This window comes from Oncorhynchus kisutch, linkage group LG20, assembly GCF_002021735.2.
Source record: "Oncorhynchus kisutch isolate 150728-3 linkage group LG20, Okis_V2, whole genome shotgun sequence".
In the NCBI taxonomy this organism is placed as follows: domain Eukaryota; kingdom Metazoa; phylum Chordata; class Actinopteri; order Salmoniformes; family Salmonidae; genus Oncorhynchus; species Oncorhynchus kisutch.
Genome location: NC_034193.2, coordinates 7,022,200 through 7,038,992, shown reverse-complemented (window position 1 = coordinate 7,038,992; position 16,793 = coordinate 7,022,200). Strand labels below are relative to the sequence as shown.

Here is a 16,793-nt window from a genome sequence, read left to right as displayed (position 1 = left end):
GGGAGGGAGGGCTGCAGGGAGGACAGCGGGGAGGGAGGGAGGGAGGGAGGGCAGCAGGGAGGGAGGGCAGCAGGCCATGGCCAAATGGAAGGATGGCAGCCCGGGTGGGTGAATAGAAAGGTACCTACCGATCTCTTGTTGAAGTCCCAGCTCTTACAGTCTTTCATTACCTAGGTGTGTGTCCCAAATGACTCCCTATGCCTCATCATGATCCATAGGGCTCTTGACAAAACTAGTGTGGTCTATTAGGGAACAGGTTTCCATTTGTGATACACCACCTCGTTTCATAAAACTCATTCCACCTCTGTTTTCAGACTGTGAGAGTGAACTGTGAGAGAGTAATCCTAAGTGGATGGAACTGTGTTAGTTATAATTACAATGGGGAAGAGGGGAGGAGGGTGGGGGTTTATTGATGTGGAATATATTTCATTGTGAGATTCAACAGTTGTTTTATAACCTATCACTCTCTAGAGCAGTGTTTCATCGTCCTGGTCCCGGGCACCTGAAGGGATGACACAGTTTTGGTTTTGCCTCATACACCTGATTCAAATCAAAAGCTTTGCGTTGATTGGTGTTATAAGGTGTGTAGTGCTCGGGGTCCCCTGGGCTATGATTAGGGAACACTGGAGTACAGGAAGTGAAGGATGTGAAGGAAGTGAAGGTCACCGCTCAGATAACATCATTTGCAAAATAAAAACTCTTTTGAAGCTACTTTTTAAATTCAGGACTTTTTCTTTAAATATCACAGTTTTATCAGGTTTACAAGAAGTTTAATAAGCAGGTTATTTTTTAAATATATTTTTTTAAAGGTTATAAGGGTTTATAAACGGCAGTATCAAATGGGGTCGAATTGCGAAGATGCTGCTGCTTGTGAGTTCGAGAGACTCCAGATCCTGAGCTAATATAATGAAGACAGAATTGGCAGATGAATGCTGTTTCGGCCAATATCCACAATCCCAGCTCCAGACCCATCCACTACTAATCTAATGTTCATCTCCAAAGACACACTTACCACCACTCTCTCAAAAGGCTTTGACATTCACTCTTTTGTTGCATCAGTAGGGCCTTATGACAGAGTGGTGTTCTATCCAGCTGGCCATCTAGCAGGCTTTAAGGAGGAAGGGACGAGGGAGATGTGGACAGCAGGCTTTAAGGCGGAAGGGATGAGGGAGATGTGGATAGCAGGCTTTAAGGAGGAAGGAACGAGGGAGATGTGGATAGCAGGCTTTAAGGAGGAAGGAACGAGGGAGATGTGGACAGCAGGCTTTAAGGAGGAAGGGACGAGGGAGATGTGGACAGCTGGCTTTAAGGAGGAAGGGACGAGGGAGGTGTGGACAGCTGGCTTTAAGGAGGAAGGGACGAGGGAGATGTGGATAGCTGGCTTTGAGGAAGGGAGATGTGGACAGCAGGCTTTAAGGAGGAAGGGAGATGTGGACAGCAGGCTTTAAGGAGGAAGGGATGAGGGAGATGTGGACAGCAGGCTTTAAGGAGGAAGGGACGAGGGAGATGTGGACAGCAGGCTTTAAGGAGGAAGGGAGATGTGGGCAGCAGGCTTTAAGGAGGGACGAGGGAGATGTGGGCAGCAGGCTTTAAGGAGGAAGGGACGAGGGAGATGTGGGCAGCAGGCTTTGAGGAAGGGACGAGGGAGATGTGGGCAGCAGGCTTTGAGGAAGGGACGAGGGAGATGTGGGCAGCAGGCTTTGAGGAAGGGACGAGGGAGATGTGGGCAGCAGGCTAAGGAGGAAGGGACGAGGGAGATGTGGGCAGCAGGCTTTAAGGAGGAAGGGACGAGGGAGATGTGGGCAGCAGGCTTTAAGGAGGAAGGGACGAGGGAGATGTGGGCAGCAGGCTTTAAGGAGGAAGGGACGAGGGAGATGTGGGCAGCAGGCTTTAAGGAGGAAGGGACGAGGGAGATGTGGGCAGCAGGCTTTAAGGAGGAAGGGACGAGGGAGATGTGGACAGCAGGCTTTAAGGAGGAAGGGACGAGGGAGATGTGGACAGCAGGCTTTAAGGAGGAAGGGACGAGGGAGATGTGGACAGCAGGCTTTAAGGAGGAAGGGACGAGGGAGATGTGGACAGCAGGCTTTAAGGAGGAAGGGACGAGGGAGATCGGGACAGCAGGCTTTAAGGAGGAAGGGAGATGTGGACAGCAGGCTTTAAGGAGGAAGGGAGATGTGGACAGCAGGCTTTAAGGAGGAAGGGAGATGTGGACAGCTGGCTTTAAGGAGGAAGGGAGATGTGGACAGCTGGCTTTAAGGAGGAAGGGAGATGTGGACAGCAGGCTTTAATTTCTTGCGTCGAGCCATCCCGGATCCGGGATCGTGAGTACAGCCTCAAGCTCATTACCATAACGCAACATTAACTATTCATGAAAATCGCAAATGAAATTAATATGCTAGCTCTCAAGCTTAGCCTTTTGTTAACAACACTGTCATCTTCGATTTTCAAAATATGTTTCTCAACCATAGCAAAACAAGCATTTGTGTAACAGCTAGCGCTGCTAGCGTAGCATTTAGTGTTAGCATTAGCCGGCAACATTTTCACAAAAAACAGAAAATCATTCAAATAAAATCATTACCTTTGAAGAACTTCAGATGTTTTCAATGAGGAGACTCTCAGTTAGATAGAAAATGCTCAGTTTTTCCTGAAAGATTATTTGTTTAGGAGAAATTGCTCCGTTTGGTGCGTCACATTTGGCTACCAAAAAAAAAACGAAAATTCAGTCTTCAAAACGCCTAACTTTTTTTCCAAATTAACTCCATAATATCGACTGAAACATGGTAAAGGTTGTTTAGAATCAATCCTCAAGGTGTTTTTCACATATGTCTTCATGATATATCGTTCGTTGAAAGCCTCCTCTCTCCTCTCAATGACTGCGTGCAGCTTGTAGATTACGCACCAATTTAGACAAAGGACACCGGGCGGACCCCTGGTAAATGTAGTCTCTTATGGCCAATCTTCCAATGATATGCCTACAAATACGTCACAATGCTGCAGACACTTTGGAGAAACGATAGAAAGGGCAGGCTCATTCCCGGCGCATTCACAGCCATATAAGGAGACAATGGAAACAGAGCTTCAAAAATTCTGCCCATTTCCTGGTTGAAGTTTTATCTTGGTTTCGCCTGTAGCATGAGTTCTGTGGCACTCACAGATAATATCTTTGCAGTTTTGGAAACCTTAGTGTTTTCTTTCCAAAGCTGCCAATTATATGCATAGTCGAGCATCTTTTCGCGACAAAATATTGCGCTTAAACGGGCACGTTTTTTATCCATAAATTAAGAGCGCCCCCTATATCCAAGAAGTTAAGGAACGAGGGGAGATGTGGACAGCAGGCTTTAGGGAACGAGGGGAGATGTGGACAGCTGCCAGACAAGTGTAGGGTCAGTTTATCCTATTAAATCGTAATGAATTGATCCCATCAGTAGTAATCAGTTGGCGGACGTACCCCTGTCCCTGTCCCCGTCCCCTAAGGATGCCTGCCAGTCAACAGAAGGGTGGCAACTAGCTGTGGCCTATATTAGGGAGAGTGTAAAGACTGAGCACCACATGTCCCAGGACAAGATGTCAATTGCCATCAATAATAAGGGCTGTACTCAGAAACCAAACCCTGTTCCTGCCTTGACTACAGCACCTCCCTCCTATCCTCAGACAGACTGAAGGGTGAATCGCAAAGCCCAAAAGGAGGCTCTGTTAAAGAACCAACAACAACTCCCATGACATGACCGTCCATCACTAATACGCACTTTGAAGAGTACCACATCTCTGTTCCGGTATTCTCTAGTTACCGGTCTTCTCTCCTCTGGCCGAACACTCTGATTCACAACACTCTGATTCACAACACTCTGATTCACCACACTCTGATTCACCACACTCTGATTCACCACACTCTGATTCACCACACTCTGATTCACCACACTCTGATTCACCAAACTCTGATTCACCAAACTCTGATTCACCAAACTCTGATTCACCAAACTCTGATTCACCAAACTCTGATTCACCAAACTCTGATTCACCAAACTCTGATTCACCAAACTCTGATTCACCAAACTCTGATTCACCAAACTCTGATTCACCAAACTCTGATTCACCAAACTCTGATTCACCAAACTCTGATTCACCAAACTCTGATTCACCAAACTCTGAACAAGTTCCAACGTCAGCCTTGCCTTGCTCTGTGTCTCAAAGAACAGCTTTGCTCCACGTGTAGTTAACTGTGTAACACTTGATCATTAAGAGACTCAACTAGTGGACCTGCCTACCAGACCATAATGGTCTATTTAGTGGTATTTATAGGCTGACGGGTGGACCTTGGAGCAGAGTAATGGCCCTAGACGAGATAAGAGAACAACGTTAGGGTCATAGATAAGCCACCTACACCCATCCTTGTCCCCTGTCACCTTTCTTATTCTTTCTCCAGGGTTTTTTTCTGCACAGAAAAGTTCTGGGGTGGGCTGTCTGCTACAGTAATTTATTTTTTAAAAATGCATATTTATTTAGTGAAGATTAAACTTGAGGCTAATATCAGATATAAAGTATATAGACAAGATAATGGAGCAAAAAAACCACACAAAAAAAGATCTTTGAGAACTAACAATCACCAAAATAAAACTATAGACCGAGAGAATCTCGTTCTCCAAAATGATGCTTTTCAGGGGTATTTTTGTCATGGCACGTTTTGAGTACCTCCGATACCATGAGTCATGGCACGTGGCCCCTGTTTTGAGTCCCTCAGATACCATGAGTCATGGCACGTGGCCCCTGTTTTGAGTCACTCCGATACCATGAGTCATGGCACGTGGCCCCCGTTTTGAGTCCCTCAGATACCATGAGTCATGGCACGTGGCCCTTGTTTTGAGTCCCTCAGATACCATGAGTCATGGCACGTGGCCCTTGTTTTGAGTCCCTCCGATACCATGAGTCATGGCAAAATGTGTAGAATAGCAGGAAATTGGCTTTAAAACAGCAACATTTTTGTCTGCGGCATCTAAAAGATTTTGGCCGGCGAACGTGCCCCGCCCTTGCCACGCCCCCTCGCCACGCCCACCACCTCAGCCCCATTTTGATCCAGAGAAAACGCCATGTTGAATTCCAAGCCCTACCTTTTAGTTTTGCTCTGGGTCCCTTTTATATAATGCCTGTTGGTAGATCTCTTCCAGTCACACGTCTTCATTGATCTACGATGCGGAGACAACGGAAGCAGTTCATTTTTCTGCCACAGTAATTAGTGGTTAATTAGCTGTCAGAGTAACCATCCATCCCCACCACATATCATACAGTCCCAGTGAGGATCAACCTATTGCCAGTCCTCCCTCCCTCCCTCCCTCCCTCCCTCCCTCCCTCCCTCCCTCCCTCCTCCCTCCCTCCCTCCCTCCCTCCTCCCTCCCTCCCTCCCTCCCTCCCTCCCTCCCTCCCTCCTCCTCTCTCTCCCTCTCTCTCTCCTCTCTCTCTCCCTCTCTCTCTCTCTCCCTCTCTCTCTCCCTCTCTCTCTCCCTCTCTCTCTCCTCTCCTCTCTCTCTCTCTCTCTCTCTCTCTCCCTCTCTCTCTCCCTCCTCTCTCTCTCTCTCCCTCTCTCTCTCTCCCTCTCTCTCTCCCTCCCACTTGTCCCTCTCTCTCTCCCTCCCACTTGTCCCTCTCTCTCTCCCTCCCACTTGTCCCTCCCTCCCTCCGTCATCAATAGATTGTTAGTACATGAATAGTAATAATGTGTTTAACCTCGTTATTGGGGCCCATCGGTTCTCCCAGAGGCCTCAATGAATAATCACCCTGCTATCTATCAATCATGTGCTATGAAACTTTCTTTCCCTCCCTCACTCTCTTTATCACTAATGTGTTCGAGAAACCGTCAAGACACAAATCACAGATTAAAGAGTCGAGTCGGCGGCAAGGTATTTCCTCTCTCTCCCTCTCTCCCTCTCTCCCTCTCTATACTTCCTTCCTTCCTCCCTACGTCTCCCTCCTTTCCTCTCTCCTCCCCCCTTCCCTACCCTACATTTCTCTCCTCCCTCCTCCCCCTTTCTTACACTCTCTCCTCCCCCCTTCCCTACCCTCCATCTCCCTCCTTCCCTCTCTCGTCCCTCCCAACCTCCCCGTCTATTCAGTTGTCAGTAGGTCATTTGAATAACCCTCAGACTCTGACAGATATCCAATATATTGGAAACACAAGCCATTGTCCCATCTCGTTGATCAATATCTACTGTGTGTTTATCTCTGTTCATGCGGTAAAGGTGAATGGAAGGTGCCCTGGGGGAGTCCCAAACGGTAGCCTATTCCCTATGGGCCCTGGTCACAAGTAGTGCACTTTAAAGGGTATAGGACGCCGTCCTGGTGTTTTCTATGTAACCATAGCGACACAAAGCAGGAGAATAAAAGAAGAAAAGTGTCACAGCTCAATAAACACACACACACACACACACACACACACACACACACACACACACACACACACACACACACACACACATCCCCACACACACACACACACACATCCATCCACACACACACACACACACATCCCCACACACACACACACACACATCCACACACACATCCATCCACATACACACATCCACACACACACACACACACATCCACACACACACACACACACACACATCCCCACACACATCCCCACACACACACACACATCCACACACACACACACACACACCTTTTACGTTTACACAGACAAGGACACTAACCCCGCACTGATTTTAGATAAGCAAACAAAACCGAGATTATACTATTTAACTACTATTTAAATATGAATAGTCAACAAAGGACGATTTACAATATGTTTGCACATTCATGCTCTCTGATCCAGAACTAGCTCCGTCATGTGTTTAATCCACGCTCCACAATATAACCGTATATAAATGGAATAGTGTCCATACCAACGGCTTGAGGTATGAAACGGTATTATAATGTCCATACCAACGGCATTATAATGTCCATACCAACGGCATTATAATGTCCATACCAACGGCATTATAATGTCCATACCAACGGCATTATAGTGTCCATACCAACAGCTTGAGGTATGAAATGGTATTATAGTGTCCATACCAACGGCTTGAGGTATGAAACGGTATTATAATGTCCATACCAACGGCTTGAGGTATGAAATGGTATTATAATGTCCATACCAACGGCATTATAATGTCCATACCAACGGCTTGAGGTATGAAACGGCATTATAATGTCCATACCAACAGCTTGAGGTATGAAACGGCATTATAATGTCATACCAACAGCTTGAGGTATGAAACGGTATTATAATGTCCATACCAACAGCTTGAGGTATGAAACAGCATTATAATGTCCATACCAACAGCTTGAGGTATGAAACGGTATTATAATGTCCATACCAACAGCTTGAGGTGTACTAAAGTGATTGAGTGAGTTAAAAACAGACCTCTATTGTGGCAAAGCAACAACCTAGTTAACCAGTCTGAATTCTTCTCTCACCATTTGAGGTTTAGCATTCAGACTGGTTTAACTAGGCTAGGTTGCCTAGCCACCACAGACCCTCATTCTCTCTCTCTCTCAATCACTGTATTGGACCACCAAGTTTGTGTGCGTATATGAGAAATCAAAATGTATAGAGAGAGAGTTGAGATGGGTTTAACCAAGCTAACCCCCCCTCTATCAACTGGAAATGGAACATTCCAGAGTTCTAGATGGAACATTCCAGAGTTCTAGATGGATGATCCCTACCTAGCCGATATGTCACCTCTATCTCTGGGCATTCTGTTTGCAAATCTCTCTCTGTACTATACAGTAGTCTACACATGATGCATGGCTAGCTGTGGATGATAGTCCCTTGACTCGCAAACACACACACACACACTCACCACTCAAACACACACTCACCACTCACACACCAACGCACCTGATTGGCCTGATAGCGTCCTCTGGCTTGGCAACAGAATTACACTTCACTCACTTTTCTATCCAGCCCTCCTTTCCCCCTCCTCTCGCCATCCTCCCCCCGTTCCCTCGCCAAGAACCTATGAAATCGCTCCATTCCACTGGACTGGGATGCAATATTAATAATGTAAGAATTACAGTAACCTACAATTCCCCCGAGCTGAAACTCCCGAGTCGAGGGCAGCTTTATGGTCAGAGTATGCTAATCTGAGGTTCAGACGAGGAGATTGGGATTGGTTGGAGGGTGGTGGAGTGGGGGGGCGGGTGTTCCCAGTGGATGGAGCTTCTCCTTGTCTGGGGGGGGGGGGTGATATCACAATGGAATCTGCTTGAGTACTAGTAGTATCTCTTAAAAAATATTCATTGGAAAATGGTAGTTCAGTTCTCCTCTCCTTTCGTGTGTGATAAAATCCCTCACCATATTTTTTTCACATTTGTTTATTTATCCATTGTTTGTGCTTTTAATGTTTGGGTACTCCCCTACTGCTCTTAGTATGTTTGGGTACTCCCCTACTGCTCTTAGTATGTTTGGGTACTCCCCTACTGCTCTTAGTATGTTTGGGTACTCCCCCACTGCTCTTAGTATGTTTGGGTACTCTCCTACTGCTCTTAGTATGTTTGGGTACTCCCCTACTGCTCTTAGTATGTTTGGGTACTCCCCTACTGCTCTTAGTATGTTTGGGTACTCCCCTACTGCTCTTAGTATGTTTGGGTACTCCCCTACTGCTCTTAGTATGTTTGGGTACTCCCCTACTGCTCTTAGTATGTTTGGGTACTCCCCTACTGCTCTTAGTATGTTTGGGTACTCCCCCACTGCTCTTAGTATGTTTGGGTACTCCCCTACTGCTCTTAGTATGTTTGGGTACTCCCCTACTGCTCTTAGTATGTTTGGGTACTCCCCTACTGCTCTTAGTATGTTTGGGTACTCCCCTACTGCTCTTAGTATGTTTGGGTACTCCCCCACTGCTCTTAGTATGTTTGGGTACTCTCCTACTGCTCTTAGTATGTTTGGGTACTCCCCTACTGCTCTTAGTATGTTTGGGTACTCTCCTACTGCTCTTAGTATGTTTGGGTACTCTCCTACTGCTCTTAGTATGTTTGGGTACTCTCCTACTGCTCTTAGTATGTTTGGGTACTCTCCTACTGCTCTTAGTATGTTTGGGTACTCCCCTACTGCTCTTAGTATGTTTGGGTACTCGCCTACTGCTCTTAGTATGTTTGGGTACTCCCCTACTGCTCTTAGTATGTTTGGGTACTCCCCTACTGCTCTTAGTATGTTTGGGTACTCCCCCACTGCTCTTAGTATGTTTGGGTACTCCCCTACTGCTCTTAGTATGTTTGGGTACTCCCCTACTGCTCTTAGTATGTTTGGGTACTCCCCTACTGCTCTTAGTATGTTTGGGTACTCCCCTACTGCTCTTAGTATGTTTGGGTACTCCCCCACTGCTCTTAGTATGTTTGGGTACTCCCCTATTGCGCTTTAACATTTTCTAATTGGGTCTCCTGTGTTTTTTAAACCAAATGTTCCATTGACTTTAATCCTCCACTGTCCAAGTGTATCCCTCTCCCTCTTTCTCTCTCCTCATATCATTGTGACCATGCCATCAGTTGTTATAATGTAATGTTATTGTAATGTTTTGCTGTTATTCTGGTAACTGCTGTGGAATCTACTCCTGCTCTGGCAATCTTCTCCATATAACCAATAACCCTTCCTCCTCCTCCTCCTCCTCCTCCACCCGACGAATCCTCCATTTGATCAACCATCCCTCCCCCTTATCCCCTACCTACCTATTCATCAACTATCCCTTCCTCTCCCTCCCTGTCCAACCCCTCCCTCGCTGTCTCCTCTCCCCTCCTCCATCCCTCCATCCGCCCCTCCCTCTCTGCAGGACTTCTGGCAGGTATGGGGCGTGTCCCGAGCAGCATGTGTGTGTGTTTGAACCAAGGCCTGATCTGATAACCGTGTACTCTGTTCACTGTACCTCTCTACCTCCAACTCCCTCCATCTCTCTCTCCTTCTAATTCCTCCCTCCCTACTCTCTACCTTCTCTCTCTCTCTCTCTCTCTCTCTCTCTCTCTCTCTCTCTCTCTCTCCTTCTAATTCCTCTCTCTCTCTCTCTCTCTCTCTCTCTCCTTCTAATTCCTCCCTCCCTACTCTCTACCTCCTCTCTCTCTCTCTCTCCTTCTAATTCCTCCCTCCCTACTCTCTACCTCTCTCTCTCTCTCTCTCTCTCTCTCTCTCCTTCTAATTCCTCCCTCCCTACTCTCTACCTCTCTCTCTCTCTCTCTCTCTCCTTTGAATTCCTCCCTCCCTACTCTCTACCTCCATCTCTCTCTCCTTCTAATTCCTCCCTCCATACTCTCTACCTCAATCTCTCTACTTCACTCTCTACCTCTACTTCTCTCTCTGCCTCTACTTCACTCTCCCGTGGAGATCTTCCATATATACACTACCAGTCAAAAGTTTTAGAACACCTATTCATTCAAGGGTTTTTCTTTATTTTACTATTTTCTACATTGTAGATTAATAGTGAGGACATTACAACTATGAAATAACACATGGAATCATGTAGTAACCAAAAAGGTGTTAAACAAATCAAAATATATTTGATATTCTTCTAAGGTAGCCACCCTTTGCCTTGATAACTTTGCACACACTTGGCGTTCTCTCAACCAACTTCACCTGGAATGCTTTCTCAACAGTCTTGAAAGAGTTCTCCCATATGCTGAGCACTTGCTGGCTGCTTTTCCTTCACTCTGCGGTCCAACTCATCCCAAACCATCTCAATTTGGTTGAGGTCGGGTGATTGTGGAGGCCAGGTCATCTGATGCAGCACTCAATCACTCTCCTTCTTGGTCAAATAGCTCTTACACAACCTGGAGGTGTGTTGGGTCATTTTCCTGTTTAAAAATAAATGATAGTCCCACTAAGCGCAAACCAGATGGGATGGCTTATCACTGCAGAATGGTGTGGTAGCCATGCTGGTTAAGCGTGCCTTGAATTCTAAATAAATCACTGACAGTGTCACCAGCAAAGCGCCCTACACCATAACACCTCCTCCTCCATGCTTCACGGTGGGAAATACACATGTGGAGATCATCCATTCACCAATGTCCATTGGTTGTGTTTCTTGGCCCAAGCAAGTCTCTTATTATTGGTGTCCTTTAGTGGTGGTTTCTTTGCAGCAATTCGACCATGAAGGCTTGATTCACGCAGTCTCCAATTAACCGTTGATGTTGAGATGTCTGTTACTTGAACTCTGTGAATGATTTATTTGGGCTGCAATCTGAGGCTGGTAACTGTAATGAACTTATCCTCTACAGCAGAGGTAACTCTGGGTCTTCCTTTCCTGTGGCGGTCCTCATGAGAGCCAGTTTCATCATAGTGTTTGATGGTTTTTGCGACTGAACTTGAAGAAACTTTATAAGTTCTTGAAATGTTCTGTATTGACTGACCTTCATGTCTTAAAGTAATGATGGACTGTTTGCTTATTTGAGGTGTTCTTGCCATAATATGGACTTGGTCTTTCACCAAAGAGGGCTGTCTTCTGTATACCACCCCTACCCTGTCACAACACAACTGATAGGCTCAAATACATTAAGAACGAAAGACATTCCACAAATGAACTTTTTAACAAGGTACACCTGTTAACTGAAATGCATTCCAGGTGACTACCTCATGAAGCTGGTTGAGAGGATGCCAAGAGTGTGCAAAGCTATCATCAAGGCAAAGGGTGGTTACTTAGAAGAATCTCAAATATATAAAATATATTTCGATTTAACTTTTTTTTTGGGGGGGGGGGTTACTACATGATTCCATGTGTTATTTCATAGTTTTGATGTCGTCACTATTATTCTACAATGTAGAAGAAGAGTAGAAATAAAGGAAAAATGCCCTGGAATGAGTAGGTGTCCTAAAACCTTTGACCGGTAGTGTAGTTGTCAGTGAGGAGGAAAAACACACTGTAGAAGTTTCTCTGGTCAAGGGACCCTATTCCCTCTTAAGTGCACTACTTTTGTTTCTCTGGTCTCTAGTTGCATCTCAACTTCAGCAGAGTGTAAAGTGCTTAACCAAAGTCACGGGTTGTGTCCCAAAAAGGGACCCTATTCCCTCTTAAGTGCACTACTTTTGCCCAGAACCCATTTTAGGGAATAGGGTGCAATTTGGGACTACGGCCTCACCACAACCCCAGCAGGATAGAACACTGGCCAAGCACCAAATAGTGCATTAAACATGGATCTATTTCCATCAGGAATCATTGGGATGGTAATACAAAACCCTCCACAACTGACTCTTGGCACTGTGGATGTCAGAGTGGAATAGGTTTAGTGATCAACGGGAAAGTCGGCCTAGTATGGTTTAAGATATAGAGAATAATATACAGAGCATAAAATACTGGGCCATCGTCTTCTGCACCAGTACAACAGGGACGGATGGAGAGTGCTTGTGTGTGTACACATACAGCAAGTCATATATCACACACACACCTGCTGCTGCCTGTCTCTTGAGTGGCTCTTTGTGTTTGAATCTAGATGACGGTCTATCCTCCCTGTTGCTCTAGGGGTTGAGCCACCCTCCCTGTTGCTCTAGGGGTTGAGCCACCCTCCCTGTTGCTCTAGGGGTTGAGCCACCCTCCCTGTTGCTCTAGGGGTTGAGCCACCCTCCCTGTTGCTCTAGGGGTTGAGCCACCCTCCCTGTTGCTCTAGGGGTTGAGCCACCCTCCCTGTTGCTCTAGGGGTTGAGCCACCCTCCCTGTTGCTCTAGGGGTTGAGCCACCCTCCCTGTTGCTCTAGGGGTTGAGCCACCCTCCCTGTTGCTCTAGGGGTTGAGCCACGTTCCCTGTTGCTCTAGGGGTTGAGCCACGTTCCCTGTTGCTCTAGGGGTTGGTACAGGTTTAGTTACCCTCCCTGTGGCCAGAGGATTAGATACAGGATCTACCTGCTAGGTGACCTTTAAACAGCAGGGATGTGCCTTGTTTAACCTGTAGCACGGTGAGACACACCAAGACCCAGAGATATGGAGCATGAGCAGGAACAAGGATGTCTGAGACCTAGCAGGAAGGGAGGGTAGTGAGACAGTACACACAGCCCTGTCCAGTGGAGGTCTGAGACCTAGCAGGAAGGGAGGGTAGTGAGACAGTACACACAGCCCTGTCCAGTGGAGGTCTGAGACCTAGCAGGAAGGGAGTGTAGTGAGACAGTACACACAGCCCTGTCCAGTGGAGGTCTGGAACCTAGCAGGAAGGGAGTGTAGTGAGACGGTACACACAGCCCTGTCCAGTGGAGGTCTGAGACCTAGCAGGAAGGGAGTGTAGTGAGACAGTACACACAGCCCTGTCCAGTGGAGGTCTGAGACCTAGCAGGAAGGGAGGGTAGTGAGACAGTACACAGCCCTGTCCAGTGGAGGTCTGCGTGTAGATCTTTTCAGGGAGAATGAAACACCCTGCAACAATATGGGTCAGGGTAGACTGGTGCCAAGGCATGGATTACTTCACCTGCTACACCTGTGTGTGTGTGTGTGTGTGTGTGTGTGTGATCAACCACACAGGACCATGTGCTAATTCGAGTGTGTCACAACAAAGTATTTGAAGAGGACAAACGTCAACACTTGCCAAGCTGAGATGCAATAAGAAACTTCTACTCTGTTAGTGCTGAATGACAACAGTCCTGTTCCCCTGTTTACGTCTCTCCCTCTCTTTACTATTTCCCTCCCTCTTTCACTCACTCTCTTCTAGTTCTTTCCCTCCCTCTTTCACTCTCTCCCTTCACCCCCTCTATGCTTCCATCTTCCTCTTCTCTGTCACCCTCTCGCTCTCTCCAGCCTTGTCCAATGCTTTGGCGCTGCTGTAGCTCTTTCCCAGCATGCTCTGCTCCTTGCCTGTGTCTGAAGGGGAGACCGTACTGTATGTAGAGCGGCACGGGTCTGCAGGTTATAGCTCCCCCTCTCTGCAGCCGGCATGGTGGCACCACAGGGTGATCTAAACCCAGGAAATGACTCATCTCTACTTGCTGGATAGCTTCTTATGGCCCTGGTCCAATACTTTTACTGGGTTGGGTAAACAAAGCTACTAGAATCTTGCTTTCACCTACCCTCTAGTGTTTGGTCAGTGATTTATGGTTGTATCCCAATTCTCCAACGTTCTTTTGAAAGTGTACACTTGTGCTTTATAATTCCAAAGCTACTTCGTGCTTTCACCAAGCCACTAGTGTTCAATCAATGATACCTCAAGAAGGAAGGGGGCATTTTTCCAGCCTTGGAACAGAGCCCAGAACATAGAATTAGAATGGCTAGAACATTCTACTCATTCTATGTCTTTGGCCCATTGAAACCCCTTTCTTCTATTGATAGAATCCCAGCACTAGAATGATTCTATTGATTGAATCCCAGCACTAGAATGATTCTATTGATTGAATCCCAGCACTAGAATGATTCTATTGATTGAATCCCAGCACTAGAATGATTCTATTGATTGAATCCCAGTACTAGAATGATTCTATTGATTGAATCCCAGCACTAGAATGATTCTATTGATTAAATCCCAGCACTAGAATGATTCTATTGATAGAATCCCAGCACTAGAATGATTCTATTGATTGAATCCCAGCACTAGAATGATTCTATTGATTGAATCCCAGCACTAGAATGATTCTATTGATTGAATCCCAGCACTAGAATGATTCTATTGATTGAATCCCAGCACTAGAATGATTCTATTGATTGAATCCCAGCACTAGAATGATTCTATTGATTGAATCCCAGCACTAGAATGATTCTATTGATTGAATCCCAGCACTAGAATGATTCTATTGATTGAATCCCAGCACTAGAATGATTCTATTGATTGAATCCCAGCACTAGAATGATTCTATTGATAGAATCCCAGCACTAGAATGATTCTATTGATAGAATCCCAGCACTAGAATGATAGAATCCCAGCACTAGAATGATAGAATCCCAGCACTAGAATGATAGAATCCCAGCACTAGAATGATAGAATCCCAGCACTAGAATGATAGAATCCCAGCACTAGAATGATAGAATCCCAGCACTAGAATGATAGAATCCCAGCACTAGAATGATAGAATCCCAGCACTAGAATGATAGAATCCCAGCACTAGAATGATAGAATCCCAGCACTAGAATGATTCTATTCGATTGATAAAACACACCACCTGTGGCCTTTATCGCTCTGTGATGCCACGGCAACCACTATCTGTCATGTGACTGGTTGCGACGCCTGTCACTCACAAAGGAATGCTGACGGGGCTGCTGCCATGGAAACAACATGCCTGTTGTCTTGTCGTCACACAAGTTCTTAGTTGTTATAGCTACTGACTTTTATTCTGTTTCAGCGGCTGGAACAAACCTTCCAAGGACAGTTGTGTATCAGCCTTCCTCTCTCCTCCTCCTTTCTCGCTCTCTTTCTCTCTCCCTCACTAGCTCTGACTTTGTTGTTCTTTCTCTCACACACACACATACACACACACACACACACACACACATACACACACACACACACACACACAGGTTGGGCTGGTGTGATTTGACTGCACACCTGGTTATCTACTCCTACAGCTGTTGATCCTTAGTGACCATAATTGTTAATTGAACGTCGGTAGCAACACACACCATTTCTCTGAGATTCATTCATCTTTACATGTGGTTGCCTTCGCTCTCTCTCTCTCTCTCTGAATATTTATGTCTAGAGGTTATTAGCAGCACACCTGCTCTGCTAGTCAATCCTCTGGAAACCTGGCTGGTGTTTAGTAGAGTACTATCTAATCATATCTGTACTTGCCCCCCCACCCCCCCCAAAAAAAGAACCTTCCAGAAGGACAACCATCTCTGCAGCACTCCACCAATCAGACCTTTATGGTAGAGTGACCAGGCGGAATCCACTCCTCAGTAAAAGGCACATAACAGCCCGCTTGGAGTTTTACTAAAGGCACCTAAAGACTCTCAGACTATGAGAAACCAGATTCTCTGGTCTGATGAAACTAAGATTGAACTATTTGTTCTGAATGCCAAGTGTCACGTCTGGAGGAAACCTGGTACCATCCCTACGGTGAAGCATGGTGGTGGCAGGATCATGCTGTGGGGATGTTTTTCAGCCGCAGGGACAGGGAGACGAGTCCGGATAGAGGGAAAAATCAATGGCGCAAAGTACAGATGAACGGAGCAATGAGATCCTTGATGAAAACCTGCTCCAGAGCACTCAGGATCTCAGACTGGGGCAAAGGTTCACCTTCCAACAGGACATCGACCCTAAACACACAGCCAAGACAATGCAGGAGTGGCTTCGGGACAAGTCTGTGAATTTCTTTTGAGTGGCCCAGCCAGAGCCAGAACATGAACCCAATCGAACATCTCTGGAGAGACCTGAAAATAGTTGTGCAGCGACGCTCCCCATCCAACCTGACAGAGCTTTAGAGAATCTGCAGAGAAGAATCGGAGGAACTCCCCAAATACAGGTGTGCCAAGCTTGTAGCGTCATACCCAAGAAGACTCTAGGCTGTAATCACTGCCAAAAGTGCTTCAACGAAGTACTGAGTAAATGATCTGAATACTTATGTAAATTATATATATGTATATTTTTTTTATACATTTGCAAACATTTCTAAAACCTGTTTTTGCTTTGTTATGTGGTATTGTGTGTAGATTTAATCCATTTTAGAATAAGGCTGTAAGGTAACAACATTTGGACAAAGTCAAGGGGTCTGAATACCTTCTGAATGCACTGTAGGTCTCTCTTTCTCTGTCTGGACTGACCTACCTGTGGTAAATGAGACTTCAAGCCTCAGTAGCATATGTCACAAGCTGCTAGTTCTGATATTACAATCAGCCAATGAGGTCAATTTAA

General features: G+C 46.1%; 1 protein-coding gene across 1 annotated transcript in view; it reads left to right on the top strand.

Annotated features, from left to right (window-relative positions):
* The window catches only part of micu1 (mitochondrial calcium uptake 1), a 149,398-nt gene that overhangs the window by 48,547 nt on the left and 84,058 nt on the right, over positions 1-16,793 (top strand). Inside the window, 1 exon segment of the mRNA XM_031798895.1 lies at positions 9,822-9,833. Within this exon segment, the coding sequence (XP_031654755.1) occupies positions 9,822-9,833 (12 nt within the window).